The sequence below is a fragment of the Zosterops lateralis genome (genome assembly GCF_965231275.1).
Source record: "Zosterops lateralis genome assembly, chromosome: 6".
In the NCBI taxonomy this organism is placed as follows: domain Eukaryota; kingdom Metazoa; phylum Chordata; class Aves; order Passeriformes; family Zosteropidae; genus Zosterops; species Zosterops lateralis.
Window position 1 is genome coordinate 16,351,134 of NC_139761.1, and position 26,022 is coordinate 16,377,155.

Sequence of the window (26,022 nt, forward strand, 5' to 3'; positions counted from 1 at the left end):
ACTCTGAACTATTTTAGTTTTTTTAAAGTTTAATATTTTTTACATGTAAGTCAAATAATTTACACAGGTGAATTCAGGTTAGTATGTTCTAAATGTCTTTCTTGCTGTCCAGTGTCCTGGACCTGCTTTTTCTTGTCCTGCTGGCTGTTACAAATTCTCTAGTGTCTCTCTGTCTCTGCAAAGATCTCAGTTCTTTCAATCTTTGTAACAGACATGTAGGTCATCACTTTGTAAATATACTTACATATACGTGTGTGTTCCACTGTTATTAACTATGATTACATTTAGCTCAAATGCCAGCTCAGTGCTTGTCCTTGTGAAACACACTGCTCAGCTCACCTCCACCTACCAGCCTTATTTTTGTCTGGCTAGTTACTTGAATCCTCAGTTCTGATGAATTGGGCCAAGTGCTGCTGGGGAAAAAGGATGCTTCCTACTCTAAAGTATAAAACATTTCCATCTTGGATTTTTTCACATTCCTACCATTCATAAATTACCTAGAATATAAGGCTCATTTCTCCTTTTCCCATTACTGCTGTAAACCTTTGTGTGTGAGACATTCTGTTTGGCTTGCCCGTGAGCTAGCTGAATCCCTTAAAGTACAAGGGGAGAAAGCACCTAGATATGAAATGATGCTTGTGGATTCCTAGATTGTAACAAGCCCATTTCTCTGCCAAGGAGAACAGTATCCAGCACTGGATCATTCCATCTTCTGGAGAGATTCATTTGCTGAGATGAGTTCTGCTTCTTTTCTTCTGTGAACAAGGAAAACTGCAAAGATTCAATTCACTCTAATCTTCATTCCACACTTCCATATATGACCTGTTGTGTATAAGTGATTCAATCCAGGTCTAATTTAGATGCCTAAAATTAGACATGGAGGCATAGAGAGCAGATACCTGTGGTGTTCAGCAATTTAAATCACTTGAACAACTGTGGTCAACCTCTGGCTTTGCCCCAGGCAGATTCCTTGTGGGCACCTGCTGTTATGGCACTGTATTGGTGCCAACAGTTATGATTCCCTTCAGTTAGAATACAGCAAGATGTGCCAGGGGAAATAATAGGCAAAATCTCTAATTTGTTGCAAAATGTTTACTACAGTGGGCAGGGGAGAGTGCAAGAGCTCTGGAGGACTGTTAGTCAAGCATGTGTAAGTTAGAGGACAAGAGATAAAAGTCTTTTGCTCAAATGTTTTGTCTTTGGGGTTCTTTTGTTGACTTTCCTGAGATATCCATAGTAAAATCTTGTCTCCCTAAAGTCTTTTGACTGAGGTGAGATTTCATCCACTGTCTGAGACCTTCAAAAATTGTTGTTTCAATATGCTTGTTTATCTGCTGATCTAGTGGTTGGTGGGATTGTGTAGCTGAAACAGGATTATTCAGGTAGTACAAGAGGAGATGTTATAAAGGAAAAGACGTGTGCATAATTTTTTTCCTTTCTTACAAGCTTTTCAGAGGAGCTAGTAGTAGCAAACCCTCATTTCAGGCACACTCAAGTAGAAGCAGTGTAAGCAACCTGTCTGTTGTCTCTGCCTTTGTGACTTACTGAAAAGAGCTGTAAACAGTAATACCTTACTTGCCTCCAGTTTTCTGGGAAGTGCTGATGAAGATCAGCTATTGCTGAGCTACTGAGTTTGTTGCAGCTTTCTCTGAACAGCTCCTTTGAGACCAATGAACCTCCACATGGTTACATTTCTGACTGCTGAGCCCTCTTTATCTCCAATCTGGGCAGCCCCTGCTTGTTTAAACACTTCCTGTAATGAGGGGTGTGTTGACACAGGCAGAGCCCAGCCTCCAGCTATTTCCCACTTGTAAGAATTAGGTTTAATACCCCTTTCATTGACATTTTCACTGTTGGCAGAGTTGATAATACCAAAACAAAAATGAGCTGATATTTGTGCAGAGCTGTAGGTGCTCACAGTACTTAGCAAGCTTAAAAAGGAATTATTTCCTGACTTGGGGAGTATAGTTCCCAGAACCTCTTGTTTCTAAGTAATGAAGAGCTACTGCTTTTCTGTTCTTCATACGTTACAAGTACAACTTTCAAAATAAGTAAGGAAACTTTGTTATGGGACTGGAGCCTTATTCACAAATCTTTCAAATGAAGTACTGTCACCTGCTGGGGAAAAGAGGGCCAGTAGAACACAGGAAGAGGGAGTAAACTTGATCACTCCAGTACTTTAGTGTTTTTTCTCTGTTGGTGTTTTAGGTTGGTGTTTTGGTCTTTTAGTGCAGCTGCTCACTGAAGTGTTGTAATAACTTCATCTGCATTCACTGGTAGAGTAAGACCATCAGTGATGGAAAGGCTAGGAGGAGGCAAGTTCCTTTAGGAAGGGGAACACCAGAAACTTAATCACTGTTGGCAGGAGCACAACAGGGCATTCAGCAGGCAGGTGAACTAAACATTTCTTACTGCTGTGCCTTATATGCTCTGATCTTAAAAGGCATGAAGAAGATTCTTAGCACTCTGAGAAAAACAAGACAGTCCATTTCCTCCTGAGACTGGTAACTGCAGGAGAGAGGGATTTAATCTCTCAGCCATAATCCCCATCTCATTTCTCTCACGTCTTCAAAATTAGTTAAAGTGCAAACAGTCCTTGTGTCCAGCTGTGGTTGATGTGTTTCGGTGTGTTCTCTTCACACAGATTGAGAAGTTGCAAAATCAAATTGAAAAAGAGAAGCAAAGCAATCAAGATTTGGAAACCTTGAGTGAGGAGCTGATAAAAGACAAAGAGCAGCTACAAGTTGTCGTGGAGACCCTAAAAGCTGACAAAGACAGACAGGTGCGAACTTCTCAAGTGTAATATAATAACATGTGCTCAGTAATGGTAGTTCAGTGATGCCATTTAGAGCATCTGGTTCTCTCAGGGAGATAAGGCAATTTAAGAGCAGGTTGAACTTGTTCAAATCTAGGTTAAAAGCTTCTTTAGGTGTAAAAGCCCATCATGTTTTGCTGATTCCTGCTCTTGTTACCATAAGGGGATCTTCACGCTATTATATGAACAGACATACATTTTTTCCCCTTGAGGAGAAAAAAGCCCTTGGATGTTACTAAATGGAATACCAACTGGTTTTAGGATGTGCAAATAAATCCCCATTTTGTTGCTGGAAATTGGTCTTCCACCACCTGTATGGCGTGACTGGTTTGGTTGAGGTTCTTTAGCCACTCAGCCTTTTTGCTCTATTTAAAAGAGATGCTGAGAAAGTACTTACCTGTTCTGGATTGACATTTTAATTGCCTGTCAGCTTTTACTGCTGGGCTGCAGTTCATGTGCAATGCCTGAAAACTCTCTTAATTACAGATTTGTGCGAGTATCATCTGTGCTAATTTGACAAATGAAAAAATAGAGACACAGTTCATTAGAGACTGGTCTGAATATTCTCAACCTGTATTAAAATTTACTCTAAGTTTTTGTGAGGTGAAAATTAAATGGCAAAATGTCTTATTTGCATAGCTCTTTTCATCTTGAAGGATTTTTACCCAGACTTCTCTCTGGGAAACCGCACTTTACCAACAAAGTCTTACATTTTAGTTAGAACAAATACAGGCTCTTTGTGGCAGAAATTAATAGATGGTTTAAAGGTAGGGCAGGAAGTAAAACTGGAAATATTCCCAGTTGTTAAAAAAGAGCAGTTTGTTATTTTTTCCAAGTCTAGGCCTTTTTGATTTGTGCATGTTGTCTAGTCTAAGAATCAAATGCAAATTGCAGTCTAAATTACAGTTTCATCAGCTGAAATTTGACCAGTGGGGTAAGTGTACTGTCCTTACAGGAAGTGTCTTTAATGACATCTAACTGCTCTACATTTTCAAGTATTCTGAGGCTCCTGGCACCTTACCAGAGATAATTTCAGTCTTCAGGTCCCAAAGATGAAGGTAAACCAAGATAGAAAGATATTAAAAATGATTTGTAACAAAGCAACTTTTCCAAGGTGTTCTCTGAAGTTCCTCTGTCTGCTTTCTCCTTCTGCCCCAGCTTTCTTGGATGGTAGCAGGAATGTAGCACAGTTTTTAATTTATTAAAATCATAAGTTACCAGAGGTAACATTTTTTTCAATAGTTTGGGTTCTTGGTTATAGTCAGTAATTTGCTGAGAAATTTGTCTTGGATTGAATGGATATGATTGTGTTAACAATCATCTCTCTGCTTTAGGACTAGTTTGTGCTGCACTTGTAAGGTAAATGAATAACATTTGCACAACTGTTTATGTAGATAAAGGACCTTAAACAAGAAAATGATCACCTTAATCAAGTTGTCTTATCCCTGAGGGAAAGATCACAAGTTAGCAGCGAGGCAAGAGTGAAAGATATTGAAAAAGAGAACAAAATCCTTCATGAAACAATAACGGAGACGAGTAGCAAACTGAACAAGCTGGAATTTGAGAAGAAACAATTGCAAAAGGATTTTGACCAGGTTAGAGAAAAAGTGGAAAGAGTGGAAGAAATGGAAAAAGAGCTCCACCGGCTGGAGAGGGAGAATGAACAGCTCACAAAAAAGGCAGCAGTGATGAAAATAGTGACAGAAAAAGTGGAAGTTCTTGAGCAAGAGAATGGCAATCTGGAAGTGGAAAATAGGAAACTAAGAAAATCCTTGGACACATTACAAAATATTTCCATCCGCCTTGGTGACCTGGAAAGAGACAACAAGCAATTGGATGAAGAAAATCTGGAGCTTAGAAGAGTGGTAGAGACCATGAGATTTACCAGTACAAAAATGGCACAAATAGAAGCAGAAAATAAAGATTTGGAGAGGGAGAAAGAGGACTTAAGAAAGAATGTGGAAATGTTAAAAGCCATGAACAAGAAATCAGAGAGGCTGGAGCTAAGCTATCAGAGTATCAATTCTGAAAACCAGAGACTTCAGCAAATTGTGGAGAACAGCAGTAAAAAGATCCAGGAATTAGAAAAAGAAGTTCAAGGAATGGAGAGTGAAAATCAAGTCCTCCAGAGGAACCTTGAAGAGCTAAAGGTTTCTGCCAAACGGCTAGAGAGATTAGAAAAGGAAAACAAAGCCTTAGAACAAGGAATGTCTCAGCTAGAAAAAGACAAAAAAATGCTTGAGAAAGAAACGAAACGGCTTTGGCAGCAAGTGGAGCTGAAAGATGCTATTTTGGATGACAGTACAGTAAAGTTGGCAGTTGCTGAGAAGGAAAACAAGACACTAGAAAAGGAAATTGCTCGATTCAGAGATTCATCTAATAAACTGAAAGAGTTTGAAAAGGACAATAAAGACCTCCTAAAGCAAGTTACGATTGATAAGAGAACACTAGCTACACTGAGAGAGGTAAGCAAAATAATTCTGCTGGGTTATATGCTGCTATTTTTGTTGCAGCTCAGTGAAGTACTAAAGGGATACATCTGTCACACAGGAGATCTTCACAACCTTGACAACAGTCATTGGAAAGTGTTGCCTTGGAAAGTGGAACATGCCAAGAACTGCACTTGGTGCAGTTGTGCAGTAGTCCACTTTGTGTCTACAATAGAGAGTCCCAATATGACGTCTATTTTCACTCAGAATAAAATTTTAAAACGGCTCATATGTGGTGCCTGTTAACCAAAAACTTTGATATTTTCTCTAACTGTGATCACAAAATTGTTTGCTAACTTGAGAGCTCCAGCAGGGGAGATTAACTCTCAGGTCTAGAAATTTCTAGCACTTGCTAGAACACACATTGACTTCCCTGTTCTGAAAGAGACAAAACCATCCCAAATGACCAATCTAAACCAGCTGCACCAAGATTTTGCTTTACAGCTACCTTACAGCATCTTTCCCCAAACACTTCCCTGCTGAGTGTGAGAGCATGCTAAGCAGCAGTGATCTCTCTCTGAATCCAGCATTAGGACATTGGCAACCTGAGGATGTGTGTGCTAGAACCTGACACTCTGATAAGTGGCCTATGAGGAGATTCAGATTATTGCAGCTTGCTCTCATTGCCTGTCCTGGCTGCTGTTGTCCTGCCAGAAACAGGATTTCCCGTGAAGAAGCATTAAAAGGAAAAAGAGTTCTGCTGCAGTAGCTCAGTGAAATAGATACGTTTAACAAGATTAATACAGTAAGCCATCACTTACTTCAAGGTTTAGTTTTATTTCAATTTTTGAAGCATTAGTGTAATTTTGAGGAGGAGAAATAAAGTCTGTCAGAAACACTTGACACAGTCCCAAGTTATGTTTCTATCCATCTTTCCTTAAAAATTAATAAAACAATATTATGTTGGAGAAGGCTCCTTTATAATCTTTCCAGTCCCAGACTTTTGGAGATTTCCAGTGGTACAGACCCATATGGTAGCCCATCTTCTTTTCCTTAGTTACTTTCTATAGCTCCTGCCGAAGGAGTTCATGGATGTTGAAGGGACACCTTTACGATCACTGGACTGGCACTGACCTTAACCATATGTTTTTTACTTTGCCATGTGAATAAATTCATGGCTAAATTTGTGGTGTCAGAGGACTATTGAATACCTGCAGTTTAACAAAGTATTTTTATAAAATTTTATTTTGGCTTCTGTTTGATACTCAGAATTTTTTAAAATTTTATTTCAGGTTCTTCAGTAGCTTTTTTGTTCTTTCTTCATGTGTAGTTTAAGAAAGCTTTTAGCAGAAACACAAGCAATATAGATCTTTATGATGCATTTGTATTTCAGAGAATTTTGAATGGTAGGGATCTTCACACTTAGCTATGCACCAAAATTAATTAGTCCTTTTTAGAAATGTGGGCTGGCACTATGTCACCCCAGACCATTTCCACACAGACCACTTTACTGGCATAGCAGCAAAGCATTGTCCCAATACACCACCTGGTACAGCACCCCCAAGTCTTCTCTTTATGTGACTTCCTTGCTGGGTTCTGCTTCAGTTTCTTCCCAAAGAACCTAAATGAAACCAGGCTGTGTCAGTAGATACCAGAATAAGTGACCAAGCTCTCATGTCCAGAGCTGTGCTCTTACACTACAATGTAGTTACACTTCTGAAAATTTGGGCAGTAATTAACTGTATGTCAGAAATTCAGTGCATTATTATTCACTATTGACCCTATTACCAAGTCCCTTGATACTAACATCATAGCTGTTATACCTCAGGAGACTTCCATACTAAAATCCTGTTGCTCCTCTGCATGTGTGCCGGTGCTGGCAGGGCTTTTTGTCCTGGCTGAGAGGTGGGAACTCCCTCTGCTGGTGTCCCCTGCCCTGCACACATCCCTGTGTGGCACCGAGCTGGGGTGGTGTCCCTGGCCTGCACATTCCCTCCTTCGGCAGGCAGGCACAAAGCCAGTGTTGGCAGAAGTAGTTCAGTACAGTGAACGAGGCAAAGGCCAAAAGAAGCATTCTGCAGATTTATTTCAAGTGACCTATAAATAAAACGAATCAGTTTAATTCTGCACTCAGCTGTCACTGATGAGGAATTTTAGCTGACCTACTTGAAACTAGGATTTTATCCAGTGAATTTTACAGTACTGTTAAAAAAAATGTATAGTGCTGGATAATTACCACCACCCTTTGCATAGCAACTAATCATGTTAATGCTGTTTCAGGATTTGGTCCTGGAGAAGCTGAAGAGTCAAAAGTTGTCTAGTGAGCTGGACAAACTGAGCCAGGAACTGGAGAAGATGGGATTGAACAAAGAGCTGCTGCTGGAGGATGATAATGGCAATGATGACACGTAAGGAAACTGAGCTCTTCTAGTCATTCTTTTGACTCAGCCTAACTGGAGCCCTTTGCTTTTCTTTTTTGTTCTCATCTGCTTCCTTGCCATTACCCTTAGCAGTTTTGGACATAAACCACATTTTTCTGAGGCAAGCTTGGCAGCATACTTTTAAGTTTTGCAAAACTTTTTCTTGGGTGCAAGGAAGAAGTGCCACTTTGCATGCTACCAGTGTTACTACAGTTCCTCTGTACTCCCCAGCAGAGTAGCTGGGTAGCTATTTCAGTGTGTATTTCTCTTCATGTTCTCTTTAATAAGTAAAAATAGTGTCTGTTAAACAGGATCTGTCATTATTTCATTGGTGATCCAGATACCTGTTAATATAGACATTGCCTAAGAAATATCTAATGGCAAGGAATTCCTTTGTAAGTCTTACAGTAATGAACACAAAATCCCAGCAACCTGTGCGTATATTGGTTTCTTGGTAAGACCTATTTAGAGAAACATACCAATCTTGTAGGAGCCTTTAAACTGTGGGTCTTCCTTGTCAAGGATGTAAAAAAGAGCCATAAGAACAGTTTTCTGTAGTGTAATTATGGGGAAAAGAGAGAAACTTATTTTCTTTCAAGTTAAGTAACTCTTTGATATTTCTGTAGAACCGTGCTGGTGTTTACATCTATTAAAATTTATTGGATTTTCCATAAGTGAATTCCCCAGCTATCAGTAGCAATCTGCAGCAGTAGAATAATTCTCCTGAAGAAGCAAGCATGTATAATTTAACACGTAGAGAGATTGGGAACAGGTGAAGTGTGCTATTTAGATGGTGGCTCATATCCTAGTAGCAGACATCAGAAAGCTGTTATCGTATTTTTCAGAAAATACAAGGTTCTGGAAAGCAAAGCTGAATCAGCACTAAAATCAACTCTAGCTGTGAAAGAGGAGAAGATTGCAATGCTGGAAACTCAAGTGAAAGACTTTCTGAACTTGAACCAGCAGTTGCAGAATGATCTAAATATGGTAAGAGCTTAAGTGAATGTTAATTTTTCACACTGTGGTTCTGCACATTCACATGTTTGGGCATTTTTTTGTTTGTTTTTGGTTTTGTTTTGTTTTGTTTTTGTTTGTTTTTTTTTTAAGAGCAGCTTGGTTCTTCTCTCTGGCCCTCCCTATGCTCATCCTTCCCAAGAACCATTTTTCACTGGAGTGCCTTTTTTTTTTCTCTTTCTATGTAATGACGCAAAATTCATTAAAATTTTTTTGGGCTAAGGGCATAGTAAGAGGAGTTTCTCTGGATGATTGCTCTTTGTAGATCTGTTTTCTCATGTTTTTTCATTGGTATGGCTGTGTTTTTCTGCCTTGTTTAGTAGAAACATAGGCTGAGAAAGACTGCAGTTGAAACATCTCACCTAAGAACAGCCTGTTCTCACCTAAGAACACCTGTTTGTTAGGTGGCACTGAGCTTGAGTCTAAAGGCACCTGACCAGAGGCCAAGAGATGTGGATTCTTCCACCTGGGTCTCAGCTTCCCTGTCTGTGAAGTGGGGTAATGTTTGTTGAATCTCTGCACAGTGCAAGAAAGGAGTGACATATCCCATCATTATTAATGCATTATACCAATTCCCTCAGTGTTGAATGTTGTTGCTTGTTGACTGTGTAGGTGAAGAAGGACTTTGATGCACTTAAGCAGACTCAGCAGGATGGGCAGTATGCTCAGAAGTCACTGAGGAATTCAGCAGAGAAGCTCATTCCCAACCAGCAAATGAATGAGAAATTGGAAATGGGGCACCAAGAGGCTACCACAGAGCTGCTGAAACTGAAGGACAGGGCCATTGAACTGGAAAGGAATGTAAGCCTTCTCCTGTTCCCTCTTAGCTCATAGACTTACCTTGTGCTCTTGAGTGGGTTGGTGGAAACTGGACTTCTGAGGAATTAAGGAATTAAAGGAATCTGGTAGGTTTTCTGGAGCATTCATGTCCACCAGGTTCCTTGGGTGTCTCTTAGGACTGCATGGAACTTAAGTGCTTCATGTGTCTTGTGTCCATGTTGTCCCATCTTTGCAGAGTTTAGGTGTGTGTAACATCCGTCCTACCTTCGTTTATGCTGCACAGAGGTTTTTTATGCCTTTGTTGCAGAATGATCATCACTAATTGGTTCTCATCTTTGATAGGACTCCATATGATCAGGGCAGCTGTTTCTTTTCTTCCTGTCACCCCTTCAATGTCATCTCTCTTTCAGAATGCAGCCCTGCATGCTGAGAAGCAGCTGCTTAAGGAACAGCTAAAACATTTGGAAACACAGAATGTCTCCTTCAACAATCAGATCCTGACACTACAGAAGCAAAATGTCTTCCTTCAGGAGCATAACACTGCCCTGCAGACACAGACAGCCAAGCTCCAGGTCAGGACATCCTTGTGCCTCTGTTCCAGGGTCTTGGATTTGGTTAGTGTGGAGAAGATGACAGCTAATAATGAAATATTTATGTTGGTAGGCTGATGTAATGATGGCAAGATGAGGCCCAGGAGGTGGAGCTTAGTTTGAGGTCTGAATTTCTCCAAGCTAGAAGGGAAATTGGGTCTGTGGCTAATGTCTGGTAGCTACCTTCAGCAAGAAGGTGATTATTTAGAGAGAATTAATTAAAATTAATACAGCAAAATTCAGATGTGTTATTCCAGAAGCTGCAATTCTAAAATAAAAAAAACCTTTGCGCTTTGCCTTTTTGTGTTGATGCTATGCCTGTGAAAGAGCTTGGCAGAAGTGGAAAGAGGACACAAGTCAGCTCCCCATAAGCATTGTAGCAATGAGTTCCAATCACAGTTTTCAGTCTTACAGACAAAGTGTCAAAGTTGCCAGTGGAAAAGATACTGTTCAAAATTACTTGACTTCAAAAAAATAAACTTCCTTTGAGAAAGAGACCATTTTCAAAGGACAGTGTTGGATTAGCTCTATTTCTGTTGTGTGACTTTCACTTTTCAAGCTTTTCCTCTTGCATATTCAGAGATTTTTTTTTTTTTTTCTTGTTATTTCCCACCTGTAATTGACTTATATTAGCAACATGTAAAATCAGTGCACCATCTCTCTACTGGAACCAGACTTGTTAGGAATACTGCTTACATACACAGTTTCTGGAGTATTGTCCACATACACAGGGGTGCAGTGTTGCATATTTTTGAGTCTGAATGAACTTGAGTTTCATTACTTGTACACAAATATGGGGTAATTTTGACTTTGATCATGATTGTCAAGTGCAGTTGAGTTGTGAGTATTCCAGATCATCTTGCTCTTCAGGCTCAAGAGCTTCTGGTAAACGTGTTTTTTTCAGTTTGGAGGTTATTGTGATAATTTTCATAGTACTGATAGCATAGCTTTATGTGATGCATACTACCAGCAGTAATGCCAGAATGATGCCAAATTGTACAGAGGTGTCTTAAGTCAACAAGGCAGCGGTAGGCATTCTTGGCTGACTCTATAGGGGTGTAAGCTGCTACAAAGTGTTTGTCGTATGTACCAGCAGATGTGAATAAATAATACTTACTTTTTACTTGTGAAACTTTAGGTAGAAAATTCAACTCTCAGCTCCCAGAGTGCTTCACTGACAGCCCAGAATGCTCTACTCCAAAATCAACAGACAGCCAAGGAGAACGAGAATGAAAATCTACTGAAACAGAAGGAGCAGCTGAAAGCTGAATATGAGTCATTGCTTCAGGACCATGAACACCTTGCTTCACTGCATGAACGACAGTCTGCAGAGTATGAAAGGCTAATAAATCAGCACAGCTGCCTCAAAACATTGCACAAAACCCTGGATCTGGAGCACAAAGGTCTACGTGAGAGGTACGCTCACTGCTCAGGGGTATAGTGTAGCCAGAATGTGCCTATGTTACAATTTTAGCCTTAAATCTTGTCTCCAATAACAAACAAATTACAAAGTTGTTGCCCTGACAAAGTGCCAAGTCATTCTTGTTGTTATTGGGACATTAGATGAAAATATTTGGTAGCTCTAGATTTTAGATTTCTAAATGTGGCAGAACAGAGGTGACTCTGGTGATATTCAGCAAACATGGGTTTGGATCTCGGGGATACTTTGTCAGAAGTAGCATAAATGTGTCTACTACATTTAGGGATTTGTGCTATAACAACGTACAGCCTTAAAAACATTCCTCAGTTCTACTGTGTGGAGTCTTTTTTCTAAGCATAGTCTGCAGGTCAACTCTATGTGAGTAGTGTGTGTCTTGAGAAATTTCAATCATTGAATCTCGTGGCATCCGTGTTATGTCAAAGGAGGCTCTCTGAAGGAAGCTATATGGACCTGATTATGAGATAATGATGTATTACTAATTTTCTTGTAATTCTCATAATCTAAAGCTTTTGCTTCAGGCCCTTCAGGTGAAATAGGAAATCAGTAAACTGTTAATTGTTCAGTCTCTAGTCAGTCATTTTCTGATGATTGTGTATGGATCGAAAGATATACATAATGTAATACTTCAAAAATGCTGCTCTGCCTACTACTCAAACTTCTCATATTTTTTTCACTGATTTTCCTCAGTGTATAGACTTGTATTTAGGTTTCATTTCTGTGCAAGATCATGAGTTGGGTTCAGAGCAACTTAGTGATGATCCTTGATGGTGGACTGAAAACTGGTGCTAAACTTTTCTTCCCTAAAGACTAAGGAGCTGGCAAATACAATGCACAGTAGATTTTTATAAAGTGCAGAAGTAAACTGTTGTGATTAAAATATCCACTGGGGCTGTGACAGGACAGCTGCTCGGCTGTCGACTAAATGAGCTGTAAGTGATTACACAGACACTGTTCCTGCTTACCAAGTCTTTCTCAGACTGATTAATGGTTCTCATTGATTCAGGCTTTGCCTGAGATTACTACACTGCAGTGTGTTAAGGCAGTTGGCTGTGTTCTTTCTTTGCTTGATCAGTACCAAACACTAAGCAGTTCTAGCCTAAGGAAAAAGTGTTTTTCAAAGAATAGGTTATCTTTAGAGGCAAGTCACCACTTAATGCTCAGTCACCACTCTAATCATTAAAAGTTTGGACTCTCTTTCTGAGATGTGACTCCTAGTGAGAGGTGTTGCAGGGGAGCAGATGGTGGCCTCCTCTGTATTCAGAACAGGTTGAGTTTGGCACTTCTAAGTGTGCAGTATCCTCCTCAGCAGATCAGTCTTAAAAGATACTTATCAAGGTGATTTGTCCAAGGACTCCATTTGGCTGTCAGGAAAAAAGCCACAAGCTACTTTTTTTAAGTGCATATTTTCTTCTCCTTCCATCATGTGTTGCTGAGGGAGCAGAAGGGAGAAAGAGTAGCATAAGAGAAGTTTTCTTACACCTTTTCAACTAAGATATTTAACTGCTAAGATGGAATATTTCACTTTAAAATTCAGCTAGAATGTACCACCTGTTAAATTTTCCCCAGAGCAGCTCAGTGCAACCAAGAAGTTTTCTTGTATGGTGTTTAGGAGATGGGTTTTGTATGTGACAACTCCAGGGTGATTGGTTTTCCTCTGCTGGGGACAGCACTGTAGTCATAGTTCAGTTTCTTAAAGCAGGATTACACTTCCACACAAACCTATGACTGCAACTTGTCTAGAAAAATCCACAGCAACTTTAGTTAGCTTGTGCATGTCCAACAACACATACAGCCAAGGTCCTGAAGGTTTGTGTAGTTCAGTCTGCTGCATTCTAACCACAGAATATTTTCTGCACCTGAGCAAACTTCATTAAACCTCTTTTGGTTCTGTCTGCACAGTATTAACACTGCAGTGGGGATTTAATAATGGGTTGTGTGTAACTGCAGTGAAATGACCTGTCATAGCCCAGAAAACCACAGATGTGTGGGTTTGGCTTAGCAAGAAGAGGAGAGTTAGTATATTAAGGTCATTTACCATTAGTAGCTGTTTTTTGACTTTAAAGGTGTCTGGCTGACCATCCCAGTGAACGCAGAAAGGCTGGCCTCTTCTGCATTTTTTAGTTGCTTTACCTATTGCATGTTGTTACTGAGGGAAGGTAATAACTTTGTAGCTATAGTTGATTAAGAGATCCTGGAGCATTTCTTTGTGGCTTCGTCTGCAGAAGTCTAATCCTGCAGAGACACTGGGAAAAGAATCCCCGCTGTGTAGGATTACCCATTGTAGGGAGTTGTATTATTATGTTACCAGTGCTGCCTGGTAATTATTTTTCTGGGTTCTTTTTGCTACACTTTTTATCATAGCAGAGCATTTTCAAAGATGTCTCAGTCACAAATACCTACCCATAGTATTTCTCCTCAAAAAACAACAGAAGGAATAAAAGCCAAAAGGAGTAAAGAGGACTGTGTTTGTTCAATCCTAGGAATGGATTGTGTCAGAGCCAAAATGGATTTTATATGCATGTAAAAGAAAATCTTTTCAAAATTCTTCTGTCCAGGAGCCTGATGCTTTAAAAAGTGAAATGAACAGGAGTGTTGAATAGTCTACAGGAAGGGTAACCTGAATCCTGGTGGTAGAGCTTGTCAGGTTGTACAGATTGTGTTCAAATTGTGGACTCCAGGCTGAATCTCTACTACAAGATTTTGCCTGAGGATTTCATTAGGGCTCCGGACATGAACAATCCTTTCCATTTTTGCAGACAGTCTCCTCTTTCTTACCTTTCACCTAATGACTAGGGGAGAGCTGTGGTCTAGCTCAGGCTTGGTGTGGCAGCCTGTGGTGCTGGGCCTGGCTGGTAACACTAGACCAGTATTCTGCTTCTCTCTAAGGAGCCTTCTTTAAAACATAGGGAGCCTGGAGAAAAATGAACAGAGTAGCCCTGTCATACATAGACAGCAAAAGAATTTACAGCACAATTTCTGTGGAGACAGCCATGGTCTCTGCCAAAGGACTGACTGTGGAGTTTGTCTTCTCAGACTCTGCATTGGCACACCATCTGTCTAAAATGCTTCTTGGAGCTGGATGTGAAACCTTCCTCTGCTTTCAGGTTCTTCCATTTGTTGTACGGACATTGAATTTGAAATGAGTTTGAAAGAGCTGAATCGAGCAAGAAAACAAATAAATAAGGTTAATTAAACTCTACTGCTGTTACTGGGAACAAATAGCATAAAGCAGCTTTTGTCTAGGAGACAGGTACTTTTCTGTGTGGCCCTTCAATGGACTGGAATTTGGGACAGGCTGTAATTTGACCCTGGGATGAATGGAATGGTAGCCTGAAAGAAAAACAAGTTGGCAGGAGTCAGTATATTTCGTGCTGTCTGCTGGTTTTGGTTTTGTTTTGAAGTTTTCATGACTCCAGAGTAACTGTGCTCTGCATTCATCTCTGCTGGCATGAGAGTCATGGAAAGATGATGCTTGTTCTCTTCAGCTTTTTAAGCAATGCTATATCTTCCACCTAGATTCTGTTTTAAAATTGCTTGGAAGAATATTTCTCCATTATTGACGGAGATGTATCTGGTAGTTTGGGGCAATACCCTTTTATTACAGTAACCAAAAACTGTGCTGATGACTTTTGACATTGACTGTACCAGTAGCCCCAGTGGCTGCTGGTGTGTATGGGCACAGATTCTGACAGAAGGGAGAGGGAAAAAATCTGGGAATAGCTTTCTGTCTTGTGATTTCAGTCCACCTTGTTCTTCTCAGTGTTTTCTGAGTGCAGGTGGTGTAGCACCTCAGGGAGGCTGAGCCTGCCTATCCATGCCTGTGCCAAATACCAGGGAAGTTTTTGCACACCTTGATTACTTTAGCATTCCAGAGATCAAAATTAAAGACACAGCTGATGGCATCAGCCCTCTCTCTCTCCCCATCTCCCTGCCCTGAATGGTTTGTGTACAAGTTATATAAACCAAATAATAGTGGGAGCCTGGATGTGAACACTGGATTTGCTCTTGGTTTTTTCACTAGTGAGCAAATAGAGCAACTCAAGCAGTGAGTCAGCCTCTGCTTAAAGGTGTTTTGCTGTGAACTCATTGATACCTCATCATCTGTCTGGAATATGCAGGAGATTAGTAGATGTGCAGGATGGTATTACCTATGGATATAGCCTAATATGCATTGGGTGGTTACCTAACAAACTCTTGTTCATTGCACTGCTTTCCTGTTGCTTTTTGGGAGCTACTTTGTAGTCAGGATTTTGACTCTTGCCACTGTCAAATATTTGTGACTGAGATTCCGGTTTAGTGGTACCGTTTCCACTCATTTTGTAGAATTTCATGCTTTTACTAAATGACCAGACTCTGAAATTGAAGTAAGATTCTGACAATTATGTTCCACTTTTCTTAAAAAGCGCTTTTCTTTTTTTTTTCCCCTCTAAAGTCTTCTCTGCTGACTTGTATACTAAGTTGAATTTTCATGCATAGTGTTGAATTCTTCAGCTGTAGTAGAAGTTTAATCACATAAATGTGGATTAAATAAATAAAGCTGGAGAAAAAGATACTTTCTCATCATTGTGGTATTACCTATTAAAATATTAACCCGGAGGAAGAAAAATGTTTAAATGAAAGCTGAGGGTATGCTATTCCTCCTTTTGCAGATACAACAGTTTAACGAAACAGAAGGCAGAACTGGAAGAGTTGGAATTAGTTTTAAAAACTGAGAGAGAGGTTTTGCAACAAGAGAGAAGATCAAATGCAATAACCACTGGGGAAAATCAGAAGCTGAGGGAGGAACTGGACAGGTATGATTCCTTTGCTAAATTGTTATATATATATATATATCAATTAAAAGTCAATTATGCAAAACGCAAATGTGTTACTTTAGCTCTGAAGTACCTTCATATAATGTGTCTGTTCTTTTTTCTCTATTTTAGTATTGTTGATTTGGTAATTTTAACTTGTAAAAGATTGTCAACTTCATGAATACTGTCAGCCGATACTGTTATTTGGTGCGTCAGGCCTGGGACCTTTGTTCATACAAAATAAGCTTCCACACGTGGTTGGTTCAGTTCACAAGCATTTTCTACAATGAATTGTTTCCAAGCACTTGCCTTTAGGCAGAGCTACAATGCCCAACCCCCCTGGTTATACTTCCCCCCCCCCGCCCTTGAGGAGCACTGTTTTATGGTTTTTACACAATATGATTTCAGCTCTAGGATTTACCATTGTTTATTTTCTGCTGCCCAGAAAAAACTGCCATTCCTGTTATTAAAAACAGTCTTAGAGACTCTTGATCAGTAGGGGCTGTTAATTTATGGTAGTGCCCCTTTTGAGAGCCACACCCAAAAACGTTCCCTGTCTTGTTAATACTACAAATGGGTTAATGTGCTTTGAGAATCTGTTTGGTACAAGTAAGGGGCCAAGACCACATCAAGTTAAAGCAATGTCAGGTTGAATCATATTTAAAAATCACATTTTAAGTTGAGCTACAAATGTACAAATATGCTTTAGAACAGTGCAGAACTCCCCAGGGGTTTTCTCAAGTTTGCTGTTCCTAATTCATTGTCTTAGGGACAAAGATGTTGCATAATGCTGATTGCAGGGCTGGCAGAGAACCAGGCTTACCTGTCAACAGATACAGAACTTAATCTGTTTCTAGTTATTTAATGTTATGCCGTCATGATTTGTAGATATTTTTAGATTTACCTAAAAGTGTAAAAGAATTCCACAGCATCTTCTTACAACACTACAGTGTTTTACACTTCAGGACACTTAAATGCTATACACTTAAATGACACATAAATATTTCATGCATCAGGATAAAAAAAATAACGTGTGAGTTTTATTTGTGCCAAATAGAACTGCCTGTATATCCAAATGCCCTTAAATACATTATGCCTTAGAAATTTGTGGTGGTAATCTTCTTACCTATTGAAGAAATAGCAGTTTTATTTTTCACATATGTTCCTTTCAGTTCTTTCGTAGATTTAAAACTTTTTAAAATGTTACTGCTACTTCTTCATAAAATTTTACTAAATTCTTAGAATAAAAATGTCCTCAGGAGTTAATCTTTGGAACTATCCTTGATTTAGTGAGAGCTGCAAACTGATGCTGTGGCCTTTGAATGTGAGGTCATTTCTGTGAAGTGTCCTTCATAAGCCTGCTGTCTTTTTCATGTTTAGGGTGAACTTCTTGCACAACCAACTAAAGGCAGACTATGAAGGGCTGCATTCACACACTAAAGAGCTGAAAACTTCCTTGAACAACTCTCAGCTGGAGTTGAATCGTTGGCAAGCTCGCTATGATGAGCTGAAAGAACAGCACCAATCCATGGATATCTCTCTGACCAAGCTGGATAACCACTGTGAGGTGAGTAACTGTAGATACCCAGCTACTGGTGCTTTTGGGTCAGAGAGCTGTCATGACATATGGAACAACACCTCCATATAGTTTGAAGTGTATAGGTTTGTATCTTAGGCTGCCATGCTATTGTGTTATCTTGATTATGGTGCACCCCAGGGAAGCCAGATGCAGAGGAGAGATTAATTTGTCCTTTTTAATAGCTCCTGTCCCGTCTGAAGGGAAATCTAGAAGAAGAAAACCATCATCTCCTGAGTCAGATTCAGATGCTGAGCCAGCAGAATCAGATGTTATTGGAGCAGAACATGGAGAACAAGGAGCAGTATCATGAAGAACAGAAACAGTACATGTAAGAAAAAAGAGATTTGAATTGTGAAACTTAAAAAAGTAATTAGACAAATAGAGAATACAAATAATCTATAAGGACTAGAAGAGCAGGCAGTGGAATGATAGATCTTCTTGATATCTGTTGGAAAAGGGGATGTTTGGTTGGAGATAAGTGTGATGGGAGAAAGCACAAAAAGTTTCCCCATTGCCTTACTGGAAAGAGTTGTCCACAAAAAACCTGGGCAAGCACAGCTCTTCTCAAATAATACAGATGAACCTGTGTGAAAAATTCAGTTAGAAAAGATGGAATGCTAAACCCAGTGGTACTTCTCAAAGAAGAGGTTGGGAAAGAATTTCCAGATTTTGGAAGACAACCAAGTTGCAACAAAAATTTAGTCTTAGGAGTGTCATTTTATATTTAGGTTCCTGAAGAACAGAAAACATTCATACTCCTCTTTTTTTTCTCATTTGCATTTCAAGAAATACCTGCTTTGATGTTGTTTTTAAGGATGCAGACATCAACATCTGTTGCTGAGTCCTTGATGCACAGTTTGAAACACTGAAGTGAGATACCCTGTTTAAAGATACTGTGCGTTTACAAAGAATCCTGTTTTCACTGCAGTAAATTTCTCTTATAGGTATGAAAGAAGGAAGAAAAATGTCCTTAATCCCAAGAATTTTAGTTCAAGCACATCAGGATGATGTGGGAGTTACTGAGTTGAGTTTTATAGCAGTACTGGCTTATATGGTTGAAGTGTTAAAAATTGTTTGCTGAAATAGGCTGAATACAGTTCAGATGTACTCTGATCTGTTTATCCTGGTGTCTGACTGTTCTATGATGAAGGATTGAATGAAAATAAGATTTGCCAACTTCCACTGTGTAGGTTAACAAAATAATTAGTAAAAAATATAGTTAACACCCACCAAACAAACTCTGCCTGAGATATTAGTTAGTAATCTTGCACCACCATCTACTGTTATTCTTTCACCTTTCATGCTTTATTGCACCAAAATCACCCATTGGCGTGGTTGGTAGGTTTTGCATTTGTCCTCTCCAAACAGACTGTGAATCCTGAAGGTTCAGGATAGGAAGGTATTTCAGTCTCTTTCTTCTCTTGACGGCTTTTGGTCTTCAGTTTTTTATTATGCTCCATTTCATACAGATGACTCAGAATATGCTTTTCCCCCTCACAGTGATAAATTGAATGCCTTAAGGAGACATAAGGAAAAACTTGAAGAGAAGATAATGGATCAGTACAAGTTCTATGATCCTGTTCCAAAAAAGTAAGTTCCACATGGACTCAGTTCTGCTGTACAGATCAATGAGGGCAAGAAAGGGCTTTCCATAACTGAGGATAACAGAAACTTCATCTGAAGTAAGGGTGGTGTAATCTCCACTTGTCACTTCCCTCTCACTTTGCAAGATATTCCCTGAAGCAGCAGGTTGTGTTAATGTAGAGTATAAGGCCTCATGTGGGGCCTTCTGTATGAATATTAGAATCTGAAACTCCCAAAATTAATTGGAAAAGCACCACTTTGCTCCCAGTATGGTGACTAAGCAGCATTAGGAGCTTTCAGAGCTGCTCTTTCAAAGCAAGAGGTAACCAGTCTGTTGGAGAGAAGGGACTTAAAAATTATACTAAGAACAACAAAAAAGAGCCAAGTTAATTCCACCATACATAGTTCTGACTGATAACCTTAGCAAAGAGGCTTCAAAGCAGCTTTCATTTAATTCCTCCTCAGTCTGTTTCTGTAGTGGAGTTTTTTCACACTGTAAGAGAGTCTTATGTAGTCCATATGTGTAGTTTAGATTCCTAGCAGAGGGAACAGTTGTCTTTCTCACATTTCTCATGCTGAAGAAATATTTCTGTAAAAGTAATTTTGACTTAAGTAGAGAAATGGATCTCAAGTGCTGTGAAATTCATGGTGCATTTTTTGAACCAATTCATGACAGTAAACAAATAAGAATGTAGGATGGTTTGATGGCTTTAGCACAGCTGTAAACTTCTTTGGGTAGTATTTCTTGTAGCATTTTCTGAATTCCATTCACAAAACCTGGTTTATCAGGAAAAACCCCTGGATTGGAGCCAGAGCCTTAGTCAAATTTATCAAGCCAAAGAAGGAGACTCCAAGGGAGCGGTTGAAACCAGCAGCAGAAAGCTCCACATGGCATTCTGAATCCCCAGAGATGGTAAACTCTCCATCTGCCTCCCAGAAACTGAAACACCAACACGAGGCTCAGGATAATACCTCTCAAGGGTCAAACCCTGTGGAAGAGAGAGAGAACCCTGGAGGTTCTTCAAACAAAGGTAAGGAATGCTCAGCCTAAATCCATGAGCTGAAAATTTTTTTTAAAAGATTTAATATATAGGCTATGGTAATGCCCAATCACATAATATTTTATGTCCTTTTTGTTTGTTTGTTTTGGGATTTTTTGGTGGTTTTGTTTTTTTGTTTGTTTGGTTGATTTTGGGTTTGGGGTTTTTTTTTAGTACAATAAAAGTTTTAGTATGCATAAAACCCTTAAACTAGAAATTTGAATAAACGCTGGATGATAATAGGTTTGGTTTTGTTTTAGTTTGCTTTCTTACTTTTATCTACTACTTCTCCCTTCAGCTTCTGTTTGCCCAGATATATTGCATGTTGCTGAATAAATTGCTGCTAATACTTCATTTACTGGGGTTTTTGCAGCAAAGTAATTTAAAGCTGGATCATGGAATAGTGTGTGGTTCAGGCCCTTTGAGGGGTATGAGCTGGCTGACAGCCACTGCCAGCAGGTGGTGCACGTGCAGAATAAATAACCCATTTATTGTAAATAACCAATTTATCATAATCTGGTGATTTTGGAGGACAATACCATGTTTTGATTTAGAATTAAACTAGGAATTTTTTCATGTTAAATGATGAAATTACTCTTTTTTAACACTAAGGCATATGTAAAGAAGATGGAATGATTTTCTGTTAAGTTAGTTTATACAGTTAAATCAGCTGTTACTAATTATGAGAAATTTAAAAGAAAGTTCCTCAAAATAAATACTCTTCATCCTTATTAAAGGTAATATATATGTCCAAAGCTCTATTGAGGTTGTTTCTGTCAACTTATATATATAGATCGTTATACTCCAGAAATACTTTCCAAGAAGCAAATTTGAAATTGATGCTTGAATAATAGTTCCTGTCTTCCAGCTGTGGAGGGTGGGAAACAGAGGGGAGCAGCTAAGAAAATAACTCTTGTTATAAACTACTGCAAGTCCTGTCTGAAGGTTTTGTTTTGATTGGGTAAAACCCTTTCTCTATTCTAATTCTTGGAGTTCGTTTATTCACTTAAAGTAAAAAGATGATGTTTTCTGGAATAAGATCATCCATATGATTCCAGGTATTTAACATGCACGTTAAGTTTAGCATGGGAGGTTGGGCTTGGGTTGCCACAGAACAAAGCCCTTGTAGAGTGCCACAGATAACAGGAAGTCTCTGGAGCTTCATTCATGTTGATGTTACATGAAACACTGATGTGGAGATGAGGGTCACCAGTAGTAAAGCCTAGAAGCCTAGGAAGTTTGAGTGTTAGCACTGAGTAACGTACACCAATTTAATTTTATGTTATAAAGCAAAAACATTTTGAATGATCTAACGGTAATTACTTAGTGGGCTTGCTTAAATATTGTGTGTATGTGTTAATCTATGCCTTAATCTGAGACATATTAGCTATGTTTAGCTATGCATTCATCAGTTCTCCATTATAGATGTTGGTCATTGTTTAGCCTTTTCTGTTTTAACTGGTTGTGTAGTCTTTAATCTGTGTTAAGATATTTTAAGTTTCATTTATAAGGCTTTTTTTTTTTACTTTTATTTTTTTTTCTTCTTCTTTTTGGGATACCTGGGTGATAATTTAGCTGCACAGCGCAAAAAGATTGCCTTTTTGAGAAGCAAAAGCAAGGATAAAGAAAAGTCTCCTAAGTCTCCATCGAATCATCAGTCTTTCTCTAATCGGCTCCGGTTCTGGTCTTCTCCCGACATCCCATCCTCTCCTAATGAAACTCTTTCTTTCCCGGAACTGGGAGTTTTCTAACACCTTCTCTGTAGCATTTACCTTCATTTATTTCTGACAAATATTAAAAAAATAAAAAATAAAAATCCCACATGCCATGAAAGAACACGCACATTAATAGAAACACTCAATATGTCTATACAATACTCTAAATACAAGCAAAGATTAGTGAACATGGACTTAAGTTTTCCTGTAGAAGATGAATCACTCTTGCACACTGGATCATTTCTTCAATGCAGCACACTTTAGGGGACCTCATGGCATACAGTTTGCGTATGTATATTGGCTCTGGTGCATGTTGTAAGTAAATGAAGTTTCTGTTCGCTTCAATATTTTCTTGCAGTCATGTACTTGCATTGTGTCCAGTTAAAGCGTTGAAGTGATTTGGTCTTGCTATGCTTTCTACAGTGTGGTAGTCCTACTAAAATACAAATACAGTCTTAAACTCCAGGGATTTTTCCAATAGTCTTTGCTACTAAATGATTTAAAAAGGCAGGTTTTTTTTAACACCTTTTTCTGCTTTTAAATAGTCTAGCTTTGAATACAGAATGGAAGCTAATGGAAACATTGTTCTCAGCCAAGTGTCTTGATGCTCGCATTCAAACCTTATATTTAGTAAGGTTTTGTACTTTCAGTTAAGAAAATTTATCTTGAATTGAGTTGATGTTTCAGTTTCTTTTGCTTCAGTTTCAACAGATTTTTTTGGAAGAAGAATGTAGATTTGTTCTCTTAAGACTGGGAATAACCTCCAATAATCCATTGCCCAGAATTCTTATTGCCTAATAGTCATGGTGGCTTCTGAAATGAATGTGCACATCCAGTCCCCACCCTGTTGGAGAATTGGATGCAGCATGGGCAGTGTGCTACTGGAGACCCAGCAGAGAGGCCCAAAGATGTTGTTTCCCTTCTCACTCTTAGAACTGTCCCCAGTGGCACAACCAGAGATTCTGGCAGAACAGCCTGGTTTTTGTTGCCCATTTCGGGATTTGTGGAGAATGTTAGTCTCCAGGGCAATTAATATTTTTGGCATCCATGGAAAGTATTAGATGTAATTAGAAATACAGATTTGCATGCAAAGCTTTAGCCAGTAGATGCCCCTGCAGGCATGGCATAAGTTTGAATTCTGAGAGTAAGTGCTGGCCCAGTCTGTGGAGCCCATGCAGACCTAGGGATAAAACATTGTTCCTGAATGCAGTCAGCTTCCAGGGGCCACCTAAAATTGACAGCACATTGGTCCATTTCTCTGATACAATTTCACAGCTGCTCTGTGCTTTGAACTGTCTGTCAGTTGTCTCTGCAAGTTGTTTATTTCGACTGCTGCACTCTGCTGCATTTTCAGCATTTAATTTCTGTTACTTAATCAAGTATTCCATAGAAGTATATAGAATCTAGAATTTTGCATCTCATTAAGTGTGTTTCTGCAGTAAATTCTTCAAATTTTGTTCTATGTGTGCCTTAAAGCATTACATTGACATCACAAGAAATTAATTAATCTGCTTCATCAGTAGAAAAGAATTTTTCACATTCTTAATCTAAGTAATATTCTAGCAGACAGATTTTGTTGTTCTCCTGCTAAGATCCCAGGAACTCCACTTAAAAATCATTGCACCCCTACATCATAAGAGCAGAGTTTCAACCTTGTAAAAACTGAGCTCTTACCCACAGCAAAGATATAAACCTGAAAGCAGTTAGCTTAGTGCACAGATCATGATAGATAATTTTCAAATCAGCATTATTTTTCTTTGAGTAAGAGCATGACTACTGTCACTCTTTCCCTATTCTATTTTATTACTGAAGTAAGTTCTTATAAAATGCACCTACATGGAATAATGTTATGGGAATTTCACACCTCACTTATCTTTTCTGGATTCATGTCTTTGCTCCTTTTCTTCCTCCTTTCACAGTAATTGTTGCATGTATAATATCAACCCTCCCACCAGCACTAAGCAGCCCTTGTCACTCCCACACTTTACAGAGAGCACACATGATTGACAAGCTGGTGGCAGAAATTTCCTATCCACTGCTGCACTGTTTATGGAAAAGCTTGCCAAACTAGCGCCTCTGTTGTGCGGTTTCTTTGTGCCTGTTTGTCATGTTTGTATGGGCAGATAAATACAAATCCCCTAATGCTACTTTTCATTGAGTCTTATTCATTTACCTCTCTCCCCAGCAGTGCTAATGGACCTAAAGCAAAAAAGGAATTCCCATCACGGAGGCAGCAATGATAATGTTGAAATCTCAGCAGACTCTGCAACAAAACCCAGCTGTGTGGAAATGGGTTCCAGGACTTACTCAAGCTCAGCTATTCACGTGCACACTTCCACCCCCATCTCCCGGCTCCAGAGCAGGCCAAAAGGTGTGTGGTGCAATTCATACACCAGCTGGTAGTGGCAGGCAGGCTGCTTCATAGTTCCTGCAAGGCTGCTAGTGGCATTCAAGTAACAAAACCAGAGCACTAATGTTTTCACTCCTACTTTATCTGCTGGTTTAATTGATGAGGTCCAGAGTTTACTCAGTCTTGTAATGTTGTCAGCTTGACAGAGCACATTCGAGTGTCAGTTCTTTAGTGGTTCCCTGGCCAGTGTTTAGAAGATGGGTCTGTAAAACTCTCTTGATCACCTCAGTCTTCTACACTGCTAGAATGCATTGGAGACTGACCTGAAGGATTAACCTTTCTGTGTTCAATTGGCCTTTTAAGTTTTATGTTCTTTTCCAGGCTATAATTCTGAAGATAATCTATGTGAACAGTCCCCGGAGGTCGAATTTGCAAGCACCAGACGGCATGGTAAGCTTGTATCATGTGTGAGTGCTCTAAACATCTGCATTAAGACTTGTTTCATTGCATCCACATAAACTGTCCTGGAGTGTTTTAGTTACATTAATATTACAGAAGGAGATGTAGTAATGCAGCACCATTTTGGGAATAGGATTCTAACTGCTTCTGGTTTTCTATTGAAGCTTTTAATGGATGTTTTGACAAAATGACCTTTCAAAACAATGTTGACATTATTGAGGCAAGTTGCCTTCCCTCACCAACAGACCTTTTAATGCATGTCCTACAGATTGGTTGCTGATTTTTCTGGAGAATGTTTAATTCCTTCCTTAAAGGGAGTGAATCAGCAGTAAGAAAAATTTGGTGTGGGGCTTGTGGATGCACAGTGGGAATGCTGTTGAAACAGCAGCACTGCCTGCTTAGAGATTGCAGAAGACTTAATTTGCAAGCTGGCTACCAGCTCCTTCCAAAGAAAACTGAAAAAGAGACAGCAACTTATTGTTGAGCTTTTTCAGATTCTGCATTACTTTACAGTTCCTGTAAAAACCCAGAACATATTTCTTTGTGCAAAAAATGAGATAAACAAGATGAATCCTAAACAAGTTGAAAAATGAAGATGTTTTCTATTCTGTCCAGATTTTGGCATCCTGTGTATATTACGTTGTTAATGTTTTCAAAGTGACTTAGTTGCACAGGTCCTATTTTCAGAAGCAAGACTGTAGCCAAGTCTTAGAGAATCAGAGGAACTTAAGATCTGTTTGTTCAATGCTTGATTTGTGTTTTTCAGTGTCCAGGCCAAACAGCTTAGAGAGCAGTAGGAACGCTTCCAGCAGTAGTTCACCTCTGAATTTGAAAGGTAAAGCTTTTACAGCTGAGTTGTGACAAACAGGAAGTGAAATTCCGTGAAACTGTGTGTAAAATGCCGTTTTCCTTCCAATTAATTTTGAAGACTTGTTTTGAAATGGTAGTGATTATGCAATCTGGACATGGCTGTCTTGGGAATCAAAACTGCTGGCAAGAAGTGCTCTTCTAAG

The 26,022-nt window shown here is 39.2% G+C and overlaps 1 protein-coding gene across 1 annotated transcript in view; it reads left to right on the forward strand.

Moving 5' to 3' along the window:
- CCDC88C (coiled-coil domain containing 88C) overlaps window positions 1-26,022 on the forward strand; it is a 95,818-nt gene that overhangs the window by 64,245 nt on the left and 5,551 nt on the right. The window contains exons 14-28 of the mRNA XM_083863633.1: window positions 2,645-2,782; window positions 4,210-5,280; window positions 7,525-7,652; window positions 8,510-8,651; window positions 9,291-9,479; window positions 9,869-10,030; window positions 11,187-11,464; window positions 16,139-16,282; window positions 17,663-17,849; window positions 18,044-18,189; window positions 19,362-19,451; window positions 20,235-20,476; window positions 24,389-24,571; window positions 24,932-25,000; window positions 25,776-25,844. Of these exons, the coding sequence (XP_083719759.1) occupies window positions 2,645-2,782; window positions 4,210-5,280; window positions 7,525-7,652; window positions 8,510-8,651; window positions 9,291-9,479; window positions 9,869-10,030; window positions 11,187-11,464; window positions 16,139-16,282; window positions 17,663-17,849; window positions 18,044-18,189; window positions 19,362-19,451; window positions 20,235-20,476; window positions 24,389-24,571; window positions 24,932-25,000; window positions 25,776-25,844 (3,238 nt within the window). The remainder of the gene's footprint in view (window positions 1-2,644; window positions 2,783-4,209; window positions 5,281-7,524; window positions 7,653-8,509; window positions 8,652-9,290; window positions 9,480-9,868; window positions 10,031-11,186; window positions 11,465-16,138; window positions 16,283-17,662; window positions 17,850-18,043; window positions 18,190-19,361; window positions 19,452-20,234; window positions 20,477-24,388; window positions 24,572-24,931; window positions 25,001-25,775; window positions 25,845-26,022) is intronic.